At 32.1% G+C, this 18,635-nt stretch overlaps 1 protein-coding gene across 1 annotated transcript in view; it reads left to right on the top strand.

The window, feature by feature from the left end:
* Positions 1-13,514, top strand: part of LOC147068560 (carboxylesterase 1C) — a 61,048-nt gene extending 47,534 nt beyond the window's left edge. Inside the window, exons 2-3 of the mRNA XM_085953001.1 lie at positions 10,466-10,575; positions 12,156-13,514. Of these exons, the coding sequence (XP_085809127.1) occupies positions 10,466-10,575; positions 12,156-13,514 (1,469 nt within the window). The remainder of the gene's footprint in view (positions 1-10,465; positions 10,576-12,155) is intronic.
* Positions 13,515-18,635: the final 5,121 nt, after the last annotated feature.

Genomic DNA, 18,635 nt, shown 5'->3' with positions numbered 1-18,635 from the left:
AAATAAAACAAACTTAATTACTTAAAAATAATTGTTAACAATTGTAAATAAAATATAAGGTATATGAATAAAAATATTACACGGAAGCACACCAAGTAAACTAAGAATACCTCATCCTAAAAACTTATAAAACAATTGTTAACAATTGTAAATAAAATATAAGGTATATGAATAAAAATATTACACGGAAGCACACCAAGGAAACTAAGAATACCTCATCCTAAAAACTTATAAAACAACGTCTACCTTAACTCATTCTCATTTAAGTAGAATACATCAATATTCATCTTGTTTGTTCCCTTATGGGTGAGGATCGTGACCAACTTGGAATTTTTTCATATTTTGATCGACCAAAACTTTCCATCTCTTCCGATCCTCTGCTTCTTTCTCTCAGGGCAGAATTTGTCGCTCCAGCACACCAACGCTCTTTCTCTGATTTTCCTTCTCTGGAAGCTACCCAAAACCACCAGTTTCTCTAGGTTATCCGGCCCACGCCAAAAATTATGCCCAAAAATAACAGAATATGTCTCAGACATATTGTTGAGAGCCGTTCCTTTATCTGTAGTCGCTACATGATTGACTGGTTCATCCTGTACTCTGTCCAAGAAATACAAAGCATTCGACATAAACACAACATTTAAAAAGAATTAATTATTGCTTTCCGCTATTTGCCTTCAGGATACATGACTCAGTACTGTACAAAAATATAGATAATACTAATTTTTGTATAATCAATTAAAATTTTCCGATCCTTCCATATTTTAACAATCTGTGTGCCCCTTTTTATCTCTGTTTCACATCAGCCTTTTCCACTAATAGTCAATCTAATGCTACATCAATATCCGAAGCTATTTCGTTATAATCTTTCCAATTAGCATTACTTATTGTAAGTTAGTTCTTGCATTTTAGGAGAACAACCAGATAATCCCGATTTCTGAATTAACAAGAGAATCATGTCTGCAAATGAATGCTACTTTGGCCTGTTAAGACATTTTAAGTCCCGCATACTATCTCGCCGAACTAAAAGCACTCTTTACAAGACACTTACTTGTAAAGCCAGTGCTCACCTACGCATCGGAAACCTGGACATTAACTCTGCGAAATGAACGAGTCCTGAAAATCTTTAAAAGAAAAATTCTATATGGACCGATCAGGGATGGCACCAATTGAAGGAGAAGATATAATGCTGAGCTCTACGGGCTGTACGAAGATTGCAGCGCAGTTCAATCAATTAAGATTAAGAGACTGCGATGGCTAGGTCATGTGCACTGTATGAATGACAATGAACCGGCAAAGAGAGTGATGTCCAGCAATCTAATAGGACATAGAAGAAGAGGGTGGCCAAAGATTCGCTGGTTGGATGGAGCTGCCAGTGACTACCGTATTCTGGGGGTACCGAATTGAAAAGCGGCCACACTGGATAAAGACAGGTAGAGGGAGCTGTTGGAGGAGGCCAGGACCCAAACCGGGTTGTCGCGCCCCTGAAGATGATCATGAGGCAACATTATGAAAAATGACAGAGTTTATATTTACACCGCATATAAATCAGGAGAAATATATACTTATATACTCGTATAAATTTATATAGATTAAATCGACATACTGATAATCATACATCGATAGAGCAGGTATACTGAATGAGTGTAATGTATTACAAAAATTCGTAAAGGTGTATTAGATAGTGCATCAAATATGTGATTCGAATAAGTGCGAAAGAAATATATATGCGAGATGTAGTTTTAAGTGTTTTCCATTTTCTTGTATGTGGTAGAGTATTGAAAATTATAAACTAATTACATGAAAATACAATTATTTATGTATTAGAGATGTGGTGTGGCGATTATTGCTAAAGGTACATAGACATAACACAATAGCCAGACGTACATGTCCCGACGATCACCTATAAATGTAGAAATTATAAAATTAAGAAATAAAAAGATATGGCTTGTTAGCGATTGGTGTTTTTCATTTTCATGTACGAGGTAGAATTCTGGACATTACGAATCAATTAAATAAAAAAAAATGTTTGAGGTATTTGAGATATGGTGATAGTGACGAACGCATGATCGCTTATGGTGTACAAAGGGAGTTCCATAAGTTCGCGGAATGGGACAGAAAGAAAATAATATATATGTGTCTAATATTTTTATTTTTCAATATATTCTCCTCGGACATTCTTATTTTTAGAAAACCATTTTCCATAAGGGTATCTTTGATTTTTAATACCATTTCACGTGTAGTGACGTCACTTGGCCTTCTATAACGGTCATCATCTTCTGGTGACTCTCTACTTTGTTTAAATAAACGTGACCATTTGTATTTTACCATAATAAAGAGTGCCATAAACCAATTTCATTTCATTTTGGATGGTTTCTTGCCTAACATTCGTTTTTTTGAATAATAAAAGTGATTTAATGGAACAATCAACTTAGAATTACACAAGTATAACTAAAAAGGATTACAAAACAATAAAGAAATACATTTAACCCAAATACTTGCTACTTTCACCACCATTCCGCGAACTTATAGAACTCCCCTCGTATTACGTATTACGAATTTACCAATTATTGTAGATAACCGCCTGCAGCCGCCGATAACCGCCTTGTATTTGGAATAGATTCCGTGTTAATTTGAACCAATGAAAATAATGGAAACGTGCTAAAATGTTAACTATTAAGAATAGCCGCGCTGAACGTAACACAGAACTAACATTCTGCACAAACTGCGTATTGGCGAGAGACTACCCTTTGTATGTCTCAGTGGCGAAGGGTGGAGGTAGATGGGTAAGATCCAACATAAATAGTGCACAGTAAACTTTGTCAGTCATACTTATTTGTTTTCATTGAACTAAAGACTAAAATTTACAGATGATGTTCGTTAGTTTTTAAAATTCAATTAAACCCTGCGAAACCAAGCCATAATAGATAATAGTCAACAAATGTTCATTTACCCATATAATATCTTTAATTATGCCATTCAATCAAACATAACTTTGGATATTACTATAGATAGAATAATATTTTTTTTAACTATTATGGTTTGGTTGAGGGAGGGCTTAATAAATTTAAAAAAAAACTAACCAACACCACGTGTACTATGTATTATTAATTCAAAGAAAACAAATAATTTTGAAAAACACTTTCTGAGAGAATATATTATAACCAATAGAAAAAGATCTTTTTTGAAAAAAGTAAGCCACCCCGGCAGGTAATCGAACCCTGCATCTCCCGGGTTTACGCCCCATCCGCGCATTACATCTATGCTACGCAGTGACATACTAATTGCGACAAATTTTAACTATTGGTCACTTTTAATACCCACTCATCAGCGCTCTTCCAAACCAAGCTACTTTGGCAATCGATTTTTGTTTCTTAAATCAAAGTAGATACCCATTACTTCGATTACTAACCGACGTCGTGGATTTCTCCAATATTTTTTATGATGTAACTTACTTGAACTTGCTAATAATTTATAATTAACTATTTCTTTTATTCAACGAATAATTCACAAGGTTAAAGAATGTAAAAAGAAATAGTTAATTGGAAAACAAATAAGTATGAATGAAAAAGCGTTCACTATTTTGTCGGATTGTCCATAGCATACCAAAACTATTATAGTTTGGCTTATGCAGCATATAATTGATTTTATAAAACTAACTAACACCATCTGTAGATTATTGTAGCTTAGTTCAATAAAAACAAATACGTGTGACTGATAAAATTCACTGTGCACTATTTATGTCGGATATTAACAGCATACGTCCACCCTTCGCCACTCGTGTGTCTGCATCATATTGTACAATTATTCAGTCACACTGTTTTGGCATCGCCTATAATAGAGTGGGATGCAATTAATTTTATTGTTTGGCTAGTGTGCTTGATAAAAATGGCGGACGGCAAATTCCGATGAGGTGAAGTGACCACGTAAAGAAATTTATTGTAAAATCAATAGAATCCATTAAATTAATACTTCCAGAGGTTAGATAAGGAGTAAGCTAATCCAAAAAGTTTGATATTGTAATATTATAATGTACATAAATTATTAAATCCCATTTTGTATTCAATTCAATTTATTTATTTTTAACATATTGTGACCATTACAAATTATAAATTTAAGACGTTCATAACATGACATTTAGAAACAAAGAAAAAATATAAAACAGTATTACATAAAAAAGAGATAGATCAGAATAGACATATATAGTAAGGTATTAAACAGTAGAAATGCGTACATACAAAAAATATAAATGAGATAGGTACAAGGAAGTACACCGGATGAGTTAAGCAGACCCTATTTTAAGAATTTATAAAACAACGTCCACCTATAATAATCCTCACATAGGTGGAATATATCAACACTCGAAGCAGTTTCGTTGAACATAGTTATTGCCCTCCTAATTGGCATTACTAGTGGCAGATTTATTCTGCACCTTGGCAGAATAAACAACTGATGTTCTCTATTTCTAAGATAGTTATCAGGGACACACAGGTCAACACTGCCCAGAATGGCAGAGTTCTCATTTATACCTCGTATAAGTCGAAAAAAATACATGGTTAAATAAAGATTTCTTCTAAATTGCAGACTGCAGTATGTAAGCATGCCTAAGAGAAAGTCAGTTGGATAAAGCCACGGATAGTATCCATACAACCTCAAGTAAAGGAGTCTCAAGAATTTCTTCTGAACCCTCTCCACCATAAAGCCATATTTCAACTGATGCGGTGCCCAAACAATAGACCCACTCTCAAGTCTTTTACGAACTAAAGAATTAAATAAATGAATAAACCAAAGTCATATCAATCCTACATTAATAGAATCTACTAGAAATAACGTATTTTATTGCAAGTTACCTATAGTATACCTAAGTAACTTCACCGCAATTCTTATGGAAACTTTTTATTCAATAATTAACTTTTCATGTGAAAACTTTCATACGTTCAAATAGTAGTTTCAAAAACGTGTAGAAGAATTTTCCTAGTTAACAGTCATATAATAAATCGCATGTTTTATAATATCGCTATGACTTCACTGCTATTTATAGTTAGATAAATCATTCATTTTTATTCATTACCCATAGAAACGAGATATCATTGAGCGCCATAAATTTCAAATTGTCTACAATATTTTGTACGTTAACAACATATTGGCACGGATTTTTCAGATGGTATTTTTAGCCAAACTAGTAATCTTTTTAAAAGAAATAATTTGTCTGAGTTTTGAAGAAAGGCGCGGGCTTTAGCGGCTTTATTGAATTGCTTATATTTTTGCTCATAAATGATAACCTTTAAAAACTCATGTTATATGATCACATCAAAAGTCAGAGAGGATGAAAGAGAGTTTCTTCAGGTATGTATTCTCATTCGTGAAAATAACCTGTGCCATGAACCTCAGTCACATGCTCCAAACTTTTTAATAACTCGTATGTTATGTATTGTTATTGGGAGCTCATATGGGGCTGGATACAGAACTAAAAAAGGAGACTTTGTATCAATATAGTTACTCAGTGATATCCAAAACGTAGAAAATATCAAAAAGAAAGATCTAGAAGATGTGTAATTGATTAATTGGTTACGTTTTGCAAAATTACCAGCATGTAAAATTACAGAATTGAAAATAGTGGTTATAAAAAACCTTTATTTAACAGAGGAATGATTAAAACTGATGATAATAATATAGTGAACGAAAAATTGCTATATTACAATACTAAAGATATTACGAATAACCGTTGAATTTTAAAGATTAAAAGAGTATTTTCACTCCCTCAATTTATTCAAGATAATATGTTCATGCAAATTAATAATATAAAGGTACTATTTGTTGGTTATTTACATATTATAAAAAAAACATTAAAACAAGTTTACACACAAGCGGTATGTGATGAAAGACAACACTCTCTACATAAACCTCTGGACAGACAATGTGTATAAAAATTTGGCTAGGCTCAAGCTTAAAACCTATTCAATGTGGACTTTTTAATTAATATTTAATTACCACATTTAAATAACATGCTAATTATATCTAATGAACACCCGATGGGAAACGCACTTGTTGCGTTGGACGCAGTGAATGGGATAAAAAGAAGGTGGTTTTATAAGAGTACCACGTTGTTGTTTTGGTAGTAAGTTCTTTTGATTAATAGTCTCAAAGGTAGATATTTGTTTGTTGATTGTAAATCAAAAACGGTTTTTAATGCAGAACAATAATTTATAACTTCAAAACTTTTCTTATTTCTTAATTCTATAAATTAGCGATTCTTTTTCAGATGTAATCAATTTGTGATAGTAGAGCTTTTCTTTTATTAGTAAGTTGGTAAGTTTTTAATACTGCAAAGGTTTCTATTTCGAAAGCTTTGTAAGTGAATTAACAACGCAAAGTATCGTCTGCTGTATCGTGACTTGTCACAGTAAGGACGTAACTGACAAATCGCCCATTTCTGTTTCCCATACGTCACTCCGCCGCCCTTTTGTCTTTTCTATTTCCGCGCAATCGGGCCTAACTACCGAGCAACATAATACTTGTTTATAATTGCATTGCCTTTACAGAAGAAAAATATAAAATTGAAAATACTTCTCCGAGGTTATCAAATAAAATAATTGTATAGTTCAAATCAAAGATGTTAATCTCTCAAATTGTGAAAAATACAATAGTCACTCTCCGTAACGATTAAATTATATTGTTTTTTTTATTTAATAAAACGCAATTTTTTTGTAGTACTTATTCCACTTTTAATCAATAGATTAGGACCGGATACAGGTTATACCCTCCTTTAACGATTAATTCGTTCCTGGCAAAACCAAATATTTCAGTTATGAAAATTGTGCATGAATTTCTCCAAAAATGGAACGTAAATGTCTAGTGTATAGTGTAACAAAAATGTAATTCTGTATTATAATAATGTAACTACTTATGCCTGTAGTTAAAAAAATGTATGTATACTTTTGTAAAGCATTGTAAAGCAGAATAGCCTTCGATTCAGAGAAGAGCTCAATTGCTTCCAAATAAAGAAAAAAAAACGAAACCGGTCCTAATCTATTGATTAAAAGTGGAATAAGTACTACAAAAAAATTGCGTTTTATTAAATAAAAACAACAATACAATGCAGTTCCACCATGAGTTGACAGTTAACAAAATAAAAGAGATTAAATTATACCAAAATTTATTAAAGTTATTGATCTTAATTTAAACAAGAGTTGTTGGTGCTAACTACATAATGACAAATTTCTTCAGCGTTTGTCTCGTCTCTCACACTAAAACACAAAAAAATATTGTAGGCTATCGATGTATAATGATGGATTTTTTAGAGTCATCGGTATATATATAATTTACTTTCAATTCGAGCAAAAATGATTATTATTTATCTTTATAATGTAATACTCTTATTTAATAGTTCTAATGATAAAATATATAATATTTCACTTAGGTAATTTTCAATGTAGAACACTTTTGAGGATACTTATTTTCAATCATATTAGGTACAGCTTTTATGTGTTAAATGTAATACATAATAAATTAATACCACTTTTGTAATAGGATTCATCGTTTTATTAATAAAAGTCATCGAGAGACTTTCACTCACTTGCAGCATACGTTGAAATAATAGGAAAACCACTTTGATTGGCATGTGTTTTTTGCCAGATACGAATTAGTATCATAATAATGTTATGTAGTTTTCAAATTATTTATTTGGTGCAAATAAAACCATGTAATATTACTGATTCATTGATCAATTTATTATTTAATATTGCATCCTGCAATCCTTATCGTCCATGATGGCCGAGCAGCTTACGCGTCGGCTTATAATGTCGTAAGTCCCAGGTTTGAATTCTGGGTCTGGCAAATACACATATTGGTTCTCAATTTGTATTTGGAGTCAGTAGAGTATGGACCTAATAGGTTAAAGAAGAGGCTAACAATCATTTCTCGTAACAAACAAAAATCTGTTAGCGGCCCACATGCTCAGCGTAGGTCAAAATGGAGCTTTAATGCTATTTTCAGAGCATAACCCTGGACATTCCTTAAACGTTGTAGATCATCTATTTATATAATTTTGAAGCCTTATTATCCTATATATTTATTTTAAACAGTTGATGACTGCACAAAGTATTTTTACTACATAAAATAGTATTCTTTTAAACCTCTCGCTCTAATGTTTTAGAATATAGTAATATTTCCGTATATCTATGTGCAGTGGTCTTAAGATTTTTTTGATTTATTAATTTTTAAACGAATTTAAAAAATCATTAGTAAAATTAATGTTAACATTATAATATATAGTGACATATTTAAGATAAAAAAATATATTTTATAATCTTTGTGATCCCAAATTTGACAAGAATTAGGCATTTTATTATTCAAAAAATGGGCACAAGAAGATAATTCTAAAGATTAAGAAGACCATTCAAATGTGATAAACATCATACGAATAATGATTGCTTTATAATAATTATTGACCTAAGAATAAGGTAGTATTTCTTTGAAATACGCCATTTCTATTGACATTTCCCAGTGGTTAAGCTACAACATACGGCCGTAGTCATAAATTGACAAACGATAAATGAAGTAGGATCATGGTAACGCGCGTGGTTGAACATGTATCGTTTTAAAAAAAAAATAGGTTAGGTACATGTTCAAACACGCGCGTTAACATGATCTTACTCCCTACTTCATGGTTGTACCATATGCTTAAAAGAGCGAATGCGACTTCATACAATGAAATCTGTCTGGGAGTTCATTCCACGTGTTCGTTAAGCGTCAATTACATTGAGCTTCTTTACGAGCTGTTTGTTGGCGAATTTAAAAGCGGGTGATTCAGCTACTGCGATTTGATGATTACACACAAAACTTTCCATTCGCTGAGAAGCCACAAGCCAACGACTATTTTGACAGAACGTAGTTCGTTTTTTTACCGGGAGGTTGCTACTGCGCTCTACTGCGCAGACACAGTAGGTCCACACGCCGGCGTGTAGCGTGTAAAGTTGACCGGCTTTCAACTTTTCTCGGTAGAGTGTTTACAACCTGCTTGTTAGCTTGTTCGATGATTACACTGATTTAAAGGCAGATTATAAATTCGCCAACAAACAGCTCGTAAAGAAAATCAATCTAATTGACGCTTTATCATGTCAAGATTCTTCGTTTTTCGGCGTTTAACGGCGTGTATCATTACATAATATTACGGTAGGTACAGTTTTTAAAGTACGCGTGCCACCAAAAATCCTTTCGCGTGCCACCTAGTGGCATGCGTGGCATAGGTTGCCGGGCGCTGGTCTATATTATGATCTAATTAGGATCGGACATGGTCAAAAAAACAAACCTTATATTGGAGTTCAGGGCATACGTAAGATTAGGTCACTTCCCTCAGTCCATCGGCACATTTCACGTGAGACCTGCGTGTAGATAAGGTTTTGTAACACCGCTACAGGGTGAGGTAGGATCAGTCACGGCACAGGAATCCTTGAAATTATGTAGCAGTCAAAGACTTCGGGCCTTGTCAGCATTATTTCGATAGTCTAAGAATTAGCAAATCATTTAAACTATCGTACAATCGTCGCATCTACAGTCAGCATATTCTACACGCGTGACATTCTTCGATGGGATCGAAACGTTCAAAGTGCAATAATGCAGACGCCAGCAGATTTCTCAATTGCAAACTTCATTAACAAAGATTCGAAATGTATCGAATATTCATGCATATAATTAGCAGGTCATAAATGATGAGTTAGTAGTCAGTCTAAATACCTATTAGTATCAATCGTTATCTTGGTCTGATCAGTAAGCTTCGTATAAGTCGCTCCGCACAGCATTCTGTTCGACCGAGTCTTGGACCTCGGATCAGTATCATAAGTATTATAACGCTCTTGTAACATACTCTTGTACTAACTATTTACGCTGCAAATAAAACTCGCTCATACATCCATCGGAGTAACTACCAAATCTCGACCTCTCATCTCTCCTCCTTACAACTCTCCATCTACACCTCCTGGTCATCCCCAATGACCAACCTAACCAACCCAACTACGAGACCCGCGAAAGTTAAACCACAATAAAATGGAGTATCATACTTTCTGGTGGTTCAAGTCAAGTGAAACAATTCGTCAATCACCAATATATTATAATAATCACTCATCAACATCATTCGTCATACAAAAGCCTGAGATTAGCCCTAGTTTTCTCGGGTCGACTTCATCATTCCGATTTATCTTCCGTAGGCCCTTTCCAATTCAATATGTTACCTCCTTTACATACACACAATTATAAAAAATATAGGTCATCGAATCGCAATATTATTTAAAACTAGTAAAAACTACAAAATGTACATCATTATCATAAAACCGAATTAAACAAATATCGCTTTTACGAAAGTTGATAGGTAGTCATAATTTTGTGTATATGAACTAAAAAAATAGAGGACTTGTATCTAGATATGAAATTCATACCAATTAAAAAAATATTCATTTTCTTTTTTTCCCAGGTAAAGCTCCAGATACTGGCTTTCCAGCAATGGTTTGGTTCCACCCTGGAGACTTCATGCGAGGCAGCCCCTATGATATCAACCCCTTTCAACTTGTCTTCAAACATAGGGTAACGTATAAATTCACTTCACTTTAACAGACTAGATGGGTAGTAGATTAACACCTTCCCCCAGTAAAAGAGTGAGTTAGTAATTAATTATATTACTATTATACATTTCTATATCTTTTATTCGTAAATATAGTCTTATATCTGTAAATATTTAAATACAATTATATTGTTATCAAGTTTTATTATGATTGATAAAGAATAAACAGTCCAATAGGTAGGTATCTTTTTTTCTAAAAAAATCTTTTAACTAATGAACTAAATTTATTTAACTTGAAAATGTTCACTTCACTAATAATTAATGAAACCGTTACTTGATTGAATAATGGATATTGTAGATAAAGTTATTTATTGTCTTATATTTTAATTACTATAATGTATTTCCGTCAATACTTAACAGCTAACATCAGTTAACGCAAACCACAGTAACAATTTAAAGGTTTTAAATAATATATGTTACAGTTAGTAGTAATTTATTTATTTACACTAAAAGTATTTGATGTTAATTGATGTTAATTGATTGCGATGTTTATTCTTTTATAATATATTGTTATTATGAATCAGTTTAAGTGAATTTAAGAATAATACAATTGTCGTTTTATGTTTCATTATTTGCATATTGCATCATTATGACAAATATGTTATAAGTAGTCCGATGATGTCAATTTGCAAAATATGGGTAACTTCAATGACTTCCTATGGAATAGCATAATACTTTTATAAATCATAATTGAACATACCTACATAATTTTGAAAACACTTTTCAGAAAATATATTATATCCAATAGAAAAAATCTTTTTTGAAAAACGTAAGACAGTAAGCAGGATCGAACCTGCATCTCTGGGGTTTGGCGCCCATGCACATAGACCACTATCCTATAGGCGCCATACATTGCGACAAATTTTAATTAATGGCTCTTAATACTCTCTGAAGCGCTTTATGCAGGTTCGATTCCTATGTATGTGAAATAATTAGAATGTTACATTCTTAAATCTTATGAATTATTCGTTGAATAAAAAAAATAGTTAATTATACATCATAATTATTGTTATTATTTATATTTTAATATACATATCAGATTGCCTTAATATTGTTCGAATTAAAAGTCTACTGATTATATTTACCCATTTTTTTCCTTTGCTCACTGACATACCTAGTACCTAATTTTTTACTTCAAGTCATTTCTTGAATTAGCAATAAATACAATTTGATATTGAGTTCAATACCCTTTAATTACCGAAATACTCTTCTTAAGCTTTGAGATTAATTTAATTTCTACATATATTAAGGTCACTTGTAGAAATACAATAACTTCCATCTATTTTATAACTGTGAATTCATGTCAATGTGTTTAAAATGCCATTTGTATTGGTTGCGGTAATGATTATAGACTTCGGGACAAGTTACCAATGACTTAACAAAAGAAGTTTCTTTATTTTTCTTGGGAAATGACCACTCCGGGCAAAACCATTTCTCGTTAATGTTTTTCCTTATCAGATAAGCTTAAAAAACTAGGGCAACATATGCCATATGCGTTGCAACTAGAAAATGTGTTCAATACAATTGTATACTATTATTACAGGTGATCGTTGTGACTGTGGCGTACAGGTTGAATATATTTGGATTCTTCACAACCATGGACGGTGAAGCCCCTGGAAACTTTGGACTGATGGACCAAGCAGGTGCTTTGGAGTGGGTTAGAAATAACGCTGAAGCTTTCGGAGGAAAAAAAGATAATATATGCATATTTGGTTATGGATCTGGCGCAGTAAGTGCTGGGCTTCATTTATTATCCGGAGAATGGTCTGATAGAACATTTCAAAGAGTAATAGCAATGAGTGGAAGTGTTCTTGCACCGAATACTGTAAAACCAGCTCATAAAGAGATGAAAACTATAAACAGAGTTGCAGAAGCTTTTGGGTGTTTTAGAACACCGACATCAGCTTTGATTAGTTGTCTTAGAAATGTCAATCCTCAGATTATGTTAGAACAAGGTGAACCGTTAACCGATTGGGGTCCTATTATAGATGCTGGATTAAGTAATTCAAGTAAACCATTTATACCAGACTACCCAGAGAGATTATTTGAAAAAGGACAGTTTGTACAAGTTCCAATAATGATGGGATATACCGATATGGAAGATGCTTTATTATTAAACAAAGAAGACGTTGAAGATGCTGGTATAACTAAACAAGAATATGATACAATGTTAAATGACATTGTTCTATCAGACTTGGCAGTTGAAAGTACAAATGACTCATGTTTTACAAATCAGCAGCATATTTTTGATACAGTTTCATTCTTTTACAACCCAGTTCCTGCTACAACTAATGAAACTATTCTGAGAAAAATGTTTTTAGATTATTACATGGAGAAAAACTACGGAGCTCCCGTTTATATGATGGCGAAATACATGAGTAAATTCGTTCCTACTTACACATACAGGTTTGACTTGAAGCCATTATCGCCAGCCGTCAATGAAGGAATACCAAATTGGATGGGAGTAGTTCATAACTTCGATCTTGTGTTTGTCCTTGGACTACCATATCTTGCTTCACCTACTGAAACAAGTAAGTGGCAAACATCTGACAAAAGAATAGCAGACATCATTATGAAACTCTGGACAAATTTTGCCACGTTATCAAATCCTACAAATGCTGAGGTTTTCATCACGTGGGAGGACTTCAAGCCTGATAATCCAAGATATCTCATTATCGACAGAACGTTTAATATGAGTAGTCCAGACAATATCAATTTCAAAGCTTTTGAGTTCTGGAATGAATTTTTTCCGAAAGTCATGGACCTTTCAACCCAATGTTGTAACGATACGGACTCAGGGACATCTATTACAAGAACGTCTTTTACGACAACAACTGAAATTCTTTGCACGTTTTTTGCTATTTGGTTCTTCTTACAGTATTCATTTGTAGGGCTTGCTTAATGTTCTACATAAAAAATTTAATTATACCAAATTATGTTTTGAGGGTATTAGTTGCAAAATCAGTTACCACATAAACTTTTCTATTATTTTATTATTTAAATTTCATCGTCCTAGTAGGTACTATGTTGCCGTAAAGTGTGATTTATTATTCTTCTTCTCATGTATATCTTTTATAAGAGATAGGCCACGATTAACGCGATCTTCACTTTAATGTGTTTTACCCGGAACAATTTCATGAAGCTACACTCGTACCATTCACAAAGTTTCCTCAGATAAGTTTAATTTTGGCTTAATCTGTTTTGGTTTAATTCATTTGGATATATCTAAACAGTATAGTATAATTACGGATAGCGAATCAAAATACATTGATGCCTACATTGGTTACTGAATAAGGACAAACCTATGTATATAACGGATTATTAAAAAAAAAAAAAAATTGCATCCCCTAAAATGTTATCACCCACCCCGGGATAATAACCTTAATATACTGCCAATGGAAAAAAACAAAACAGTAATGTAAAACACTTAAACCCTAACAGCTAAAATTCTTAAACATGGAACATGCTTTGCCTACTGATTATTTGAATACTGGTTGTCGAAATTCGAATTATTCGGATAAAATGAATTGCGGGGCGCGGGTTTACACGTTATTCCCGAAGCGCCGTTCGCGGCCGACTGGAGTCTCACGCGGTCACGCTACTTTTATGACTTTATTTTTCGTTACGCCTGTTCGATTTTTCATAACTAATCCGCCCGGGAGGTCAAGACAAAAGCATGCATCCATGCTAAAATAAATTTCCCTTACGATGAGAATGTAAAAATGGGGTAATGAAATGTAAATAGTATTAAGTCCAGCTACTTTATATCAGTGTTGTTTTTAAACCACGGGTTGGTTACAATGACTATGAATATATAATTTCAACAGTAACAATACAATATAGTAATTTTATGATTTTAATTTATTTTAAGTCTTATTTATATGTTTCTCTAAACAAATATTTTATACACAGTTCTTATACAATCGGTATTTTATAAATTTGTGGGAATAAAATATAATGGATATATTGGACTGAATTGCATCTAGTACCCCCGCTTGAGTTTTTAAGAACTATACTAATATACTATTGAGACCATTATAAATGCCTTAAAAATATCTTTAAAAAATATATTTTGTCAGTTGTTTAAAAATATATGAAGTAATATTGTTTAAATTTAAGTACAAAGGCGTTGATCATAAACAGTTTATGTAATATATTAATTAATACAGATTATAAGCATTTTATTAAAATTCTTTTAAAGATTCTTTCACAGATTATTATAAAAGTAGAAATAAAAAAAAATATTCATACGTTAAAGAGTTAAAGCATGAAGTACAATAGAAAAATGTAAAATATTTTATATATTTTTGTTGAAAAGTGCACAAAATACATAATATAATTTTGTAAAATAAATGAATGCATGTTACAATATAGTATAATGGAAGGTATCTAATTTTTAACACATTTCATTTGGATATAAAAGTATTCACCAAATTATATAGTTTATAAAAAATAAAGATTATTATTATCATATAGATATATCATATAAACACATTTTTACATTTGATCATAACAAATATACCGACGCTGGAATTTTCAATATATCAGAATATAATATGTTTTAATAATTACTGACAAGTTATTATTTCTCAGTTATATACTTACTTACTTGTTTTTTTGAGAGATCCTATTCGCCATGTAGAAATTTAATCAAGGTAAGTACGAATGAGTTTTTAATACATTGATTCAATATCATAAAGGTTTGTCACCATTATTAATGAAATTTGAGATAAGACGTTGGTTATATAGTTTTCAGTTAATTTCGTTGTCCATAGAGATATGTCAAATTAAATTAATTTAAATAGTAAAGCATATTAGCTGCAATCCAGTGGATGCAGATTTTTATCTCAATCAATACATACAAATATTTTTCTAATTCGTATAATTTCTGATGTAATTCGCAAAAAAATATCAACCTAACTAATTTTTATTTACTATTATTTTTTTGTTTAAATGATTTTTTCAGCGTCGATATTTATTAATTAAAAATTTATTGTATGTAATAATAAAAAAGAGCTTATTATGTACGCATAAATGGGAGAATGAACGAAAAAACAATATTTTAATAAATACTTCCATCTTAATATAAAAAAAAATGTTATTTTACTATTCCCCAATTAAAATACAGTTAACCTTAATCATGCAGTTTGTATATGAAAAAAAGAATTGATTCATGTATGGTATATACATATTTTAAATATTAAGCTTGATATATAAGGTTATCCTTGAATTTTCTTTCTACATTATATGAAACTAACATAGTGCTAATAATGGCCTTGATTTATTTATTTGAAATCGTTATGGCCTAATGTATGTAAGTATGCAAATATTATATCTGATTGATTTAGTGATTATTATTTAGTACCTATTCAAAATACACGTTAATAAGTTTATAATAAAAAAATAAGGTTAATTTATCAACCAGATTTCAATAGTTTTTTTTTCGTTTCCAATATAATAATATGTAGTCTAAAAGCGTTAAGTTCATGCGTGGAAAACTGAAATACATCTAAAAATAATTGGTATATTTTTATTTCTGATAAAATAAATAGCAAAATTATTACTAATAACGTTTCTTAAATAATGTGTTGAGTTTTTTTTCATTTAACTACCATGATTTAAACCACGAAATAACTGGTTACATGTAAATCTTACGTATTTCATTTCACCGTAGCATAGTGTTCGCCGTGAGCTTTCTTATCGAAAATATATGACCGTATACTATACGGTCATCTTTATGGCACTGATATGAAAAAAATACGCGTTGTTCGTGGAGTATTGCAGACAATAATGTTACAATTTTATTAGATCCTAACCTAACCTAACCTAACTTAACCTAACAAATAATCTAGTATATCAGCTATTTTCAAAATATGTTTGCCGCTGGCTTCCTGTAAACCGACCAGAACCGTGTTTTATTTAGACATGAATTTTAACTCAAGTAGGTATCACGCACACTCTAATGAACGCCAACGTCGCCAAACAAGGTCTTGGGAAGTTGCTCCTGGGATAATATCGGTGCAAATTTGAATAGCGCCTAACGTTCGTTACGCCACGGTATATGCCTGCATAACTGGTGTGGAGACGTGGCGGGTGGTGGAGAAAGCAATTACTATACGACCCAAAGAGGTTTGACGGTCTTTAATATACGACCATATATTTCCGATACAATATTTCACGCTGAAGTGTGATACGGCGAACTGCATACATACACGGAAATAACCGCGGATAACTTATCAAATCCAATAAACCAAAGAGTTTTCCTTGATTTTTATAAAAATATTTTCTTACCTAAAGATTCAAGTCCTACAAAAAATACTTCTAGTGTTAATATTATTACGAATCGTATAATAGTGTCGAGTTTCTTGAACGGAGCACAGCACGAACACAATCATCTAGAGCCCACAAATAAAGGAACAGATCTTGATAAAATATCTGAGATGTTTCGAGCAGTTTTTTTGGGCATATTCTTCGGCACGGATTGGATAAGCCGGAGAGACTGATGATTTTGAGTAGCCTCCAGGAAAGCCCTAGTAAAGAAAGAGAAGGTGAAGCTAAGGAGCTTACTGGGGGCAGCCTTCATTCTGCCCTAAGAGAAGCAGACGTCGAGAGGGGTGTTTCATGTAAATTGTACGTATTACATTTTACCGTTGCACAGTTTGCCGTAAGCTTTCTTATTGGAAAGAGATGACCGTATAGTATATGGCAGTAGCAAAGGGTGGAGGTAGGCTAAATAGTGCACACTAAACTTTGTCAGTCATACGAATTTGTTTTCATTGAAATGATACTACAATTTACAGATGGTGTTGGTAGATAATAGTCGAAAAATACTCGTCTATCTATAAAATATCTAAAATTATGCAAATAAATCATACATAACTTTGGATATTTTATAGGTAGAGTAATATTTTTATGTATTATAGTTTAGTTTAGTCAGGACATAATGAATTCAAAAAAAAATAACTAACACCATCTCTAAATAAATTGTTGTATATGTTCAATAAAAGCAAATACGTATGACTAACAACGTTTAATGTGCGCTATTTATGGCGGATCTTAACAGCCTACCTCCACCCTTCGCTACTGGTATACGTATAGTATACGGTCATCTCTATAGCACCGAGATGAAAAAATTACGCGTTGTTCGTGGAGTATTGCAGACAATAATGTTCCTTTTTTACCTAACCTGACTTAACATAACCTACCCTAACAGTATATCGGCTATTTTCAAAATTTGTTTGCCGCTGGCTTCCTCTAAACCAACAAGAATCGTGTTTTATTTAGACAGGAATTTTATCTCTGTACCTACAATACAACCCAAAGAGGTTGGAAGGTCTTTAATATACGACTATATATTATTTCCGATACAACATTTCACGATGAAATGTGATACGGCGTACTGCATACTTACAAATTTTCGGACACGGGGAGGGGTGGAAAAGTCTTGGTCGCTGAGGATGGTGGAATTTCAAGGTAGTCATGATTCTCAGTCATGAGGCAATCAACAAGAAAGGTCAATATTTTAACAGAATTAGTTTACCTTGATTCTATTTTAAGGCTCTGTTGAAGTATAATGATTTTTAGTCAGAGAATATAATATTTATACCGATTTTTTTATTAAAATAAACACTCACTTTTGTCAGTTAATATTATTTTTATAATTCCTACATTTCTTTAAATGTTATGCCAATTGATCAAATTGAAGTTTTTTAATGTCGAAACGGCTTTTGGCGTAAATAAAAAATATTGATAATAATCCAAAAACTGAAATTTTATGTGATAACATAAAATGATATGTTTTTAGTTTGAAAATTAGATTTATCTATGATATTATTTATTTTCGGTTGTTCTAAATCGACAAATACACAATAAAAATCTTAAAATTGATATACACACCATTTACTGAAAATTAGAGCATTTCCAAATTATAGTGATGGTTTTAGGGGTTACATGTAAGTTGTACGTATGCAGTTGATCGTGGGACACTTATTCGTGCGCCGCAGTACGTGAAACATGAGTTCGT

Source organism: Rhyacophila brunnea, unplaced genomic scaffold, assembly GCF_057557595.1.
Source record: "Rhyacophila brunnea isolate RB1 unplaced genomic scaffold, BYU_Rbru_1.0 scaffold_3, whole genome shotgun sequence".
Taxonomy (NCBI): domain Eukaryota; kingdom Metazoa; phylum Arthropoda; class Insecta; order Trichoptera; family Rhyacophilidae; genus Rhyacophila; species Rhyacophila brunnea.
Note: the sequence above shows the minus strand (reverse complement) of the source record. Positions and strands in the feature narration are given on the sequence as shown.